This window comes from Stylophora pistillata, chromosome 8 (assembly GCF_964205215.1).
Source record: "Stylophora pistillata chromosome 8, jaStyPist1.2, whole genome shotgun sequence".
NCBI classification, from domain to species: Eukaryota; Metazoa; Cnidaria; class Anthozoa; order Scleractinia; family Pocilloporidae; genus Stylophora; species Stylophora pistillata.
The window spans coordinates 5,766,512-5,777,044 of record NC_142526.1 but is presented as its reverse complement, the minus strand read 5'-3'; the positions used below and the strand labels follow the sequence as shown (position 1 = coordinate 5,777,044).

Here is a 10,533-nt window from a genome sequence, read left to right as displayed (position 1 = left end):
TATATCTAATCCTGAATTTCAACAAAATAGTCGCCTCTTGAAGATGATCTTGTCTTATGGGGATGAGTATTAGCTTGATAAGTGAATAAGTTAGATATGTTAGAAGGTGACAAATTATTGGATGTGTCATGCATCATGATGGCAACTGATTTAAAGTAAAGCATATCCAAAGGAAAAAAATGAGAAGAAACAAAAAAACGGGATTGCATGAGATCTGTAGTCACCAAAGTACATTAAGCGAGTGGCTCAAATTTTATCTCTATGAATTTTTGCAGCTTGACCCCACGCGACTATACCATACAACAAATAGGGTTGGATAAGTGACCTGTAAATGTGGTTCAGAGTACTAAAGGGTACAAAGTGTCTTTATCTAGAGATAACGCCGATTGATTTACAGTTGGACCCCGATAATTCGAACTGGGATAATTCGAAATCCCCGCTAATTCGAAGTAAAATTCATTTCCCTTGGTTTTGCCCCACTTTTCTCAGTCACTTTACCTCGGATGATTCGAACTCGGATAACTCGAAGTCCCCGCTAATTCGAAGTAATTTCTGTTCCCTTAGGTCGGATTTTACTCCGATAATTCGAAGTTAAGTTACCAGCTGAACGAAAAAGAACAGACGCTGTCGGAAATTAGAATATATATTTATGTAATAACAGTTTCGAACATTTCACAGCTCGTTAATCCCTTTAGAATTGTGTAAAACAGTTCTCTGTGTATTAATCCCTTTACTGTATGTGCGGTGCTTTATAATTAACAATTGGTTCATGCTTTAGCGTGCACTATCGAGTTATGGAGCACGCGGGAAGTTTGGAGAGCACGAAAGAAGCCTACTAAGAGTTGCCCGAGGCGATAGCCGAGGGAAACTCTAGCTTCTTGAGTGCTCTCCAAACTTCCCACGTGCTCCATAACTCGATAGTGCACAGCTGAAAGCATGAACCAATTGTTTTAGAACATAGCCGGTGGAATTGTGCATCAAATCCGACGCGAAAAACGGACAACAATATCAGTTGAAGCGAATCGTGACGGCGCTGTTTCCGAGTCTCCTTTTCCTTTGTTTTTCTCTCTTTCTGCCTCATTTAAGAGCTCTAGCCCAAGGGAAAAGGTCGAAACATTGTCTTCGTTTTCCCCGCGCTAACAATGGCCGCTCGCGCGAAAAAAAAAGTTATGGCGAAGTCGGATTTGCTGACGCTATCAGAGTGCACTATCGGGATTTTGAGCACGCTCACGTATAATGAATTTAATTGCGCGACTCTGTTAGCTATGTTCTAAAAGTTATTAACATGTCGACGTGATGAAAATCCATGTGCCTAAAGATTTGACGAAAAATCAAATTTTAGTCTTTCAGCTTTGTGAACTCTCTTTCAAGAATATTGACGTATTTCTTCTCTCCTTCAAACAAAAGTTTGCATGGCACATGCATCCCTTCACCGTCGCCAAGATTAACAGGTCTCCCTCTCCCAATAACAGTGCATGAATTTCTATCATCCACTCTCAGAAAATAAAAGATTGTCTTAGCGAATCGTCCACTCTTTCCCTTCTTCAGATGTCCAACAATGGTTTCTTGATCTTGCATCACACATACGGCATATTTGTCCACTGGGCCGTTATCGGGCTCTCTTCTGGTTGAAAGTTTTTCATTCACTGTTGGTTTCCAGATTTCCTGTTAGTCGTGATATACCTACGGTGGCCCAGAAGGGACAACGCTTCTACTTGAAAATGTAGTGTCGTTCTGTAAAAATGTAACTGTTCTTTTTAGAATTACACATCTTTCCTTAGAATTCTGCCATCGTTCCTTGTAAATGTGCGACCGTTCCTTAGAAAGATAGCTGTTCTATGGAAACAGTCGCAAGATTCTTCCGTAGAAATCTAGCCCTTCCGTAGTATAAGCCGTCGCTGTTCCGTAGAAATGTAGCTCTTCCGTAGAACTCTTTGCCTCTTCCGTACAGAACTGCAGCTCTTCCGTAGAAATGGAACGCTTCCGTAGAAAATTCAAACCTGTGCGCGCGCATTACCATGGGTGGGCACTGGGCATTAGCGCCTGGCTGTAATTCGTTGCTCGCCATTTTGCAAACTTTACGATGTTTATATGTCAAGTTTGTGAAACGAAAGTGCAAGAGGGTGGAAAGTATTGCTATAACTGTGGGGCCGGAGTGGAATCTTTTCAGGATGGTAAATCTAAATTTAACTTTATCCCTTTGGATCATTGCTGTGAACGGAATTTCAATATTGCAATTTTGACAGTAGTTTTGTGATTTTTGTAGACCCCGAAAGGGAGGTTATTGAACGCTATTTCCATCTCGGGTACAAGTATGATGTGATCATCAAATTTTTGAGAACTAAGCATGATATATGCTTGAATGTACGAACACTTAAATGGAGGCTTGTGAAATACAAATTATCAAGAAATGAGACTTGGAGAAGTGAGGAAGAAGTAAAGAACATAGTCAAGGAGGAAATGCAAGGGTCTGGTTGCCTGTCGGGTTACAGGAAAATGTGGCATGTAAGTTATGTAGGAGTTAATCTGAAGCGAAGCAACATTCCTTGGGCAAACCATTATTTAAGCAGAGCTTGATTTAGTAAATTCAAAGCCGGTATCTGGCAGTTGAGTGAATGCGTCTAATGACAAGGACGCGATATGAGTAAACAATACACGCTAAATCACACTTTCAGCGGAAGTGGATCACTTTGTCGGTATCGTTTTTCAATTTAGGCTTTTTACGGAGGTGTTAATAAGCATGTATTTCTGTACTGGAGCTTGTGCGGTGATCAAACGGCTCTACAAAATCGAACTCAGTTTCGGCTGTTCAATAATATCGCGAAAATAGGGTAAATAAAGTTATTGAGGGGTAAAAATTACGTATTTATTTTTGACCCCTATAATTCGAACCCTCGATAATTCGAACTATTTTGCTTTTTCCTTGAGACTTCGAATTATCGGGGTCCAACTGTACTTATTTTGGATGCAATATGGTGACCCCATGAAAGAGTTTCATTAATACGCACTCCTAAGTATTTAATAAATTCCTTACGTTAACTCTAGAGAAATATAACAGTTAGTATGATAGTCAAAGATTCTCAAATTTATTTCGTGATGCAGTTTTTTCTGTCTAGGCCGAAAAATAACAAAGTTAGATTTTTTTATATTCAGTGATAGCTTGTTAGCGATTAACCAATCGTAGATGTTATACAGTTCAGCATTAACTATGGTTTCGAGTAAAATGTTTGTAGTCAGAAAGGATGAGTCTCAAGCTAGTCTCTGCCATTGAAAAGAGCTTGCAGTGCCTCTGTCTTAGTCACTCTGGCTCAGCAATTTAATATAGAAAACTGTACTAAACATTTTTGCATGCCATCAACCATGTTTAATCTCAGTTGATAAACTGAAATGATTAAATGTTATACACATGCAGTTCCAAATCATTTACTGTATAATCAGACTAACAGTGATGTGATAACTACCTGGTGTTCATCATTGAGCTTGGATGATGATGCTCCAGAATCAGTGTTGCATGGGGCCACAACTTTTACTTTGTGCACAGAAGCAGATGCACACTGTTCCATCTCTGATGTGCCAGTAGTCCCTTCCACTCTTGCCACAGTGATACTTGTAAGGAGCCCCAGGGGTAATTAAACACTGCATTAGAGAAAGAAACAAATAATAAATTTACTCTGAAACTAGGAAAACCAAGAACACCAGAAAGATTTGCATTTCGAGAAGGCCTATTAGGTGTCAGATATTTGACTACAATTAGCCAAGTGCCTCATATTTCCTCTGATAATTTGAACTTTAACTAAAAACATTGATCTATAAACATCAAAGTGTCAGAACATAGCTAATTGACACTTCCCAATCTTTAATCATGATTGATGCAAACATGATAACATTCTATAAAAATATGACACATTTTAAGAAGATTTCCCTAACTTAACATTCTATCAAAAAGCTCTAATTTTTGAAACAAACTAAATGTGCCAAAATAACTTCTGATAGTGCAAGAATGATAAAAACATGATAAAAATGTTATAAACAGGACAAATGACATTCAACACCAATCCATCTACCTGTATCTTTGATTCCACTGACTTAATCTCAAATCATTTTGCATAAACTTTTAGCATATGTCAAGAATTTTGAAAAAAAGTTACATAAGCTAAGCAACAACACGATAAAAAGGGTAACAGAGAAGCAAGTCTGGATAATTGAAAACTCCAGATACTTAAAGTTTGGACAGTCAAGGCTTGACTGTACATATATCACTTGGCAGACTCCTGGAGGGTAAAATTGTCTGGCCTTGTGCGTGAAATATACACACTCCAGTCTTATTTTCATTAGAGTTCCTTCCATTCTCAATAAATATGATACTTGATCATTCACAAAATGATGACCAACTGTCTGTCTCATAAAATCATGGATTCAGATTTAAAAAAAAACCCCGTCAACTTTAATAAATTCCTTACGTTAACTCTAGAGAAATATAACAGTTAGTATGATAGTCAAAGATTCTCAAATTTATTTCGTGATGCAGTTTTTTCTGTCTAGGCCGAAAAATAACAAAGTTAGATTTTTTTATATTCAGTGATAGCTTGTTAGCGATTAACCAATCGTAGATGTTATACAGTTCAGCATTAACTATGGTTTCGAGTAAATTAAGATTTTTATCAGCATATAAGAGATTAGTATCATCTGCGAATAAGTAAAATTTAAATCGATAAGAGCTATTAGATATATCATTTATATATACACGAGGAAAAGTAGGGGTCCTAACACCACCCCTGTGGAACTCCTGATAAGCTCGCTGCAGCAGAACTTGCTCATGGTGCCAGTCGCATGCGAGCACCGAAGATTTCATAATCACCAGCCTTTATCCGTTTCCCTAACATTCTTTCGCCATTTCGTGTAGAGTTTCTTTGAATCCTGTTCTTACAGCTAAGCTTCTTTTTGACTCTCACCGGAAGACTCTTCCGTTTTTTATCTTTCTTTAATCACAGTCTAGTTTTAAACGCAGAAAGAGAGCAAAAAATCACCACGTGTAACAGAAATCCGGCAGGAGATGTTTACGTGATTGGAATTCCAGGACGACGGAGGATCATTCGTCGCAAAGAACACTGCGGGATGTCATTTGTGGTGATGGCGGATGATACAAGAGGGTCCGATATTGGTTTAGCAGGATGCCGGATAAGAGTTGAAATCGAATGTGGAATGCGAAAAATGTAAAAAGCGAGATGTGGGATGAGAATAGGAAGGCGAGACCGGGATATGCTCCGTTTGGAAGGTGGGTTATGGGAAAGGACAGGTATTTGGTGGGATCATAATTTAGCTCCAGTTGCGAATGACACGACCTCAGAGACATTAAAATGATTTATTTGCTTTATAAACGAGCTTAATGATCCCAAAAACCGCGCGTAATAATATTTGAGACTCCTATGATTTACTGATGCTGTATGGTTTGTTTGCTTGGGTGACACGCGACGCGAGCTCATCCTAGCCTCGACCAGATCCGACTTGAAAGGCGCTCAAAGCCACGTTGATCATATTCAGTCCACGTTGCTGCTTAATTCATGCCAATAGTATGATTTCTGCGACAGCGCTGAGACCGTCAACATCGCTACGCGCTAGCCTCATTTAACAATTGGTTCATGCTTTAGCGTGCACTATCGAGTTATGGAGCACGCGGGAAGTTTGGAGAGCACTCAAGAAGCGTAAGAGTTGCCCGAGGCGATAGCCGAGGGCAACTCTAGCTTCTTGAGTGCTCTCCAAACTTCCCACGTGCTCCATAACTCGATAGTGCTCAGCTGAAAGCATGAACCAATTGTTTTAGAACATAGCCGGTGGAATTGTGCATCAAATGCGACGCGAAAAACGGACAACAATATCAGTTGAAGCGAATCGTGACGGCGCTGATGCCGAGTCTCCTTTTCCTTTGTTTTTCTCTTTTTCTGCCTCATTTAAGAACTCTAGCCCATTGGAAAAGGTCGAAACATTGTCTTCGTTTTCGGACTAGCAGGCCGAGTTTCTGTTTGTATCCATTATTGTCGCGAAATGTATTATTTTTCCCCGCACTAGCAATGGCCGCTCGCGCGAAAAAAAAATTTCTGGCAAAGTCGGATTTGCTGACGCTATCAGCGTGCACTATCGGGATTTTGAGCACGCTTACGTATAATGAATTTGATTGCGCGACTCTGCTAGCTATGTTCTAATTAACAATTGGTCCATGCTTTAGCGTGCACTATCGAGTTATGGAGCACGCGGGAAGTTTGGAGAGCACGAAAGAAGCGTAAGAGTTGCCCGAGGCGATAGCCGAGGGCAACTCTAGCTTCTTGAGTGCTCTCCAAACTTCCCACGTGCTCCATAACTCGATAGTGCACAGCTGAAAGCATGAACCAATTGTTTTAGAACATAGCCGGTGGAATTGTGCATCAAATGCGACGCGAAAAACGGACAACAATATCAGTTGAAGCGAATCGTGACGGCGCTGATGCCGTGTCTCCTTTTCCTTTGTTTTTCTCTTTTTCTGCCTCATTTAAGAACTCTAGCCCATGGGAAAAGGTCGAAACATTGTCTTCGTTTTCGGACTAGCAGGCCGAGTTTCTGTTTGTATCCATTATTGTCGCGAAATGTATTATTTTTCCCCGCACTAGCAATGGTCGCTCGCGCGAAAAAAAAAATTCTGGCGAAGTCGGATTTGCTGACGCTATCAGCGTGCACTATCGGGATTTTGAGCACGCTTACGTATAATGAATTTGATTGCGCGACTCTGCTAGCTATGTTCTAATAAAAATTAGACATTAACCCAACCAAAAAAATTTCAGAAAAAGAGTTTAATCCTCCGTAAGGGAAGTTTTTGTGCCTCACTTGTAAAACCTGCCTATAAACACGATGAGCAGCGATCATTTTTTTTAACTGTCAAGGACGATAATCCTACTCTTGTGCGTTGGATCAGCGGTGATCTAATCGGACCGCTGCACCTGAAGAAGGCTGGTTTTGCCAGCCGAAATATAGTGCTCCGTCTTTAAACTTATCCACGTTGTATCGGTCTTGCCTCTATATTAATTTTCTTTTAAGCCGGCTAAATATGCCTCGAGCATGTTTTTGCCTTTCTCCATAATTAGAGTGCATTATGAACAGGAGTTGCAAAGGAAATAATTTTTCTACCAACTTTAAATCAGGCGGTGAACTAGAGTGACTTGGGTTTAAACATCTGGGCACAGGAGATGGCAGGATGGAATAACAAATAAGGGCGGGATGTGGGGTTGGAAAATTCTATTTCAGACCCTCTTATAGGCGGTTACTCGCACTTTGGCGGGCTAAAAAAGTGTTCAGTTCGAAAAGAAGTTTTCGTAAATAACTCGTGTGCGTTTCAAAATTGTTCAAAATTTGTTTCTTCCTAAGCATAGTTAAAATTTTTCATGAGAAATTTTTTATGTATAAATTGGCCTTCGAAGGTCTACCGCATCGTTGCCCGCTGAATTTTCCCCGTGAAAGTTTCCAAAAACACGATGCTCCTAAAGGTAATCATTTTTGTCGAGTGCTGGTGACTATTAGGGGATGTTACTAAAGCAAGAATGGGAAACTGAAAAAGGTAAATGGAAACGAGAAAATAAGGAATGGGGAATGGAGAATGGAAAAGGGGAAATGACAAAACGAATTGGGAATTTTAGAGTGGGAGAAAAGCTTTTTTTAGATTTATTGTTTGTTATGCGGTATTTGATATTTGTCTGTGATGATAATCGATATCCTGTCTTTTTTTTTTCGAAAACGTTTAGAGGCAAAATTGAAGAATGAAGGAAATTGATGATAACCAAATGAGTTACCCCGACTTGCTTCGTCATGTCACCATTTGAAGCCAAGCGAGTACCGAAAAGAATTTCCTTGAAGCTGCAATCAAGTTTCAATAGGAGGGAATGGTTTTGGTTAACATAAAAAATCAAGACCTCTTTTGGGTTTTTCGGTCGAGATACTCATTTTTGCGAGAAATCAAAAAGGACGAAAAATGGTAAGCGTAAATATCTGCGACCCCCAAGTTTAAAAAAAAAAAACTTGCCATATCTTTGCCAATCTTCGAAGACCTAGACCTCCTGCACCGGAAGCTTCTAAAATATTAGTCGACAATAATTAATGTTTTTGCTTTGTTTTTTGTTTTTTTAACTATTGGCTGTCGGGATATGCAAGATGTGCCTGGATAAAATTTTAATTTCCAAATTGTTATTTTGACAAAAACAAATATTGTTGTTGTTGTTTTTTTTTTTAACTATGAAATGTCATGTCAGAATGTGCAAGATGCATATGGGTCTGGATAAAATTTCACCGGGAAAAAAAAAAACTTTTCGGTCCACTAGTCTTGTTTGGCGTGCAATTGCAGAATTCCATTCCTTAACTTTTGCCGAAAAAATATTTCTTTCGCATTGTAAAGGATAGATCTTTAAAAAAATGTTCATTTTCATTTTGTTTTCCCATTTGATTCTCTTGTTCCGTATTCTCTATTTCTCATTTTCGATTCCCTTGCTTGTTAATTAGAAAACATTTTCTTATTTCATTGCAATTCAGTCTGGTTTTTGAGACTTTCGTTTCATACAACAATGCGTTCCGCGTTACAGGATATTCCGCCTTTCTTTCATTCCACCGTTCATCATTCCATCAAATTGGATATATTACGCAATCCTGCTAAACTCAAGGTATAGTATTTCGGACCGGACCTTGTTTGCTTCGCTTGTTTTGCGTCCGGTTTGGGTTTTAGTCGCTGATTGAAATGGTAAAAATGCTTTCTCTTCGCAAGAATAAAATTTTTCTTCAAATTTTCTATCATGTGCAGATCAAACTTATTTAGATCTTTCTACAAGGAAAAGTCTTCTTTTCAATTACGAGCCAGAGACGCCACTGTAAAATTCCTTTAAAGGTTCCTAATCTTCTTTTGAAATGTCACGACAAGAACTGAACAATTATATCTTCGAATCTACTGGGCGTAATTCGCTGATTCAAACGCTAAAACACTCTGTCTTCAGTAGAAATATTTTTCTTCCTAATTTTCCTGGTGCACCGCTAACACCTTTAAATACATTTCGCGCCATTCTTAATTTCTTGTGCTATGTTTATCGTCTTCAAAATCTTCAATGGTATGAATCCGAAACAAAGACGTACGCAAAATTTAACTGTAGCATCCGGAAACATCGGGTCAAAATTGGGTCAAGATCGGAATTCTTTTGTTGCCATGACTTATTCGTTCCTTCCCTCACTCATTCGCTCAAAGTACAAACGCTACCAATGGATAATCTTAGGGAATTACTTGCGCCAAATACAATCAACAAAGTCAGCTATTTTGCAGTTTTTGGTTGGATCGTGATTGGTGTAATCTTCATTAGCATTTTTGAAGAGATAGAGTACGGCGAATCTAGTTCGGAGTTCCACTGCAACGGGGAGAGGAGCGAAAGCAGCGACCTTGTCCATGGACAGTGTTTCGAGCTGTACCAGAAGCAAAACAACAAACACGGTCTTCTTATCTATGGCTTTGTAATCCTTAACTTCTTCCTTATTGCAAGTGTTTGTGCTATTTACTCCCTGAAGGTGAACTCTACAATCGATCAGACTGTCTCCAAGTGCTCGTGACGGTGATGACCGACAGTCACGCGACGGAGAAAACACATTTTCCAGTGGAAAAAAAGTTCTTTCTCGCTTACTGCTGTAAACTTTTCGCGAGGATTGTGTTTGGAGTTATTTTCATGGTCCTACTAACCCAATTTTTTTATCCGACGGACTTTCCCTCCCGCTTTCGTTGTGATCCAAACTCTGGAGGAGATCAGCCAAGGAATTCTACTGGCGTCATCCTAAACTCCACATCAATTTTACACGATTGTTACAATCAACGGGCAACTAAGAAAAACTCCTGGATGTATCTTGATCGGCCCCTCATACTCTGACCCTGTTTAAGACAAATATCGCTGATTTTCCTATCCTGTTTAAGACAGAATTCCGATTTTTGATACCCTGGTTAAGACATTTAATGTGCCTGGTATCAATGCCAAAATCAACGGAATTCGATATTAATTAAAATTAGAGCTTGTAAAAATTTTGCTGTTTATCTTCCAAGAAAAGATATTCTGTTTAAGACAAAAATTGATAAATCGATACCCTGATTAAGACAAAGAATGATAAATGCGATACCCTGTTTTGGACAAAAATCTCGAAAAATATACCCTGGCTGGCCGCACGACCCCATTAAGCCCTTATAAGAGAGTACCCCCCCCCCCCGGGGATGATAGTCGATATCGGCGTTTTGTTTCAAAAACATTCAGAGGCAAAATTGAAGAACAAAGGAAGTTGATGACAACAAAACGAGTTTCAATTTGACCGACTTGCTTCGTTATGACTACCTGAAGCTGAGCGAGTAACGAAAAGAATTTCCTTGAAGTTGTCAATCAAGTTTGAAGAGGAGGGAATTGTTTTGGTCAACATTAAAAATCGAGACCTCGTTTGGAGAATTTGGGTTTTCGGTAGATACACGATTATGTTTGCGAGAAATCGAAAAGGAAGAAAAAT

General features: G+C 39.3%; 1 protein-coding gene across 2 annotated transcripts; it reads left to right on the top strand.

Annotated features, from left to right (window-relative positions):
* Positions 1-1,689: 1,689 nt before the first annotated feature.
* LOC148724627 (uncharacterized) lies at positions 1,690-8,752 on the top strand. 2 transcript variants are annotated; one of them, XR_015990956.1, is made up of 4 exons: positions 1,690-2,174; positions 2,267-2,505; positions 4,992-5,275; positions 7,767-8,752. XR_015990956.1 is itself a non-coding variant. In XM_088731163.1 (3 exons), the coding sequence occupies exons 1-3, from the start codon at positions 2,084-2,086 to the stop codon at positions 5,034-5,036; spliced, it is 375 nt and encodes a 124-aa protein (XP_088587289.1). In that variant the 5' UTR covers positions 1,690-2,083; the 3' UTR covers positions 5,037-5,378. The 2 variants fall into 2 exon arrangements, 1 of the variants encoding a protein (XP_088587289.1); XM_088731163.1 differs by lacking the exon at positions 7,767-8,752 and having other exon boundaries at positions 4,992-5,378.
* Positions 8,753-10,533: the final 1,781 nt, after the last annotated feature.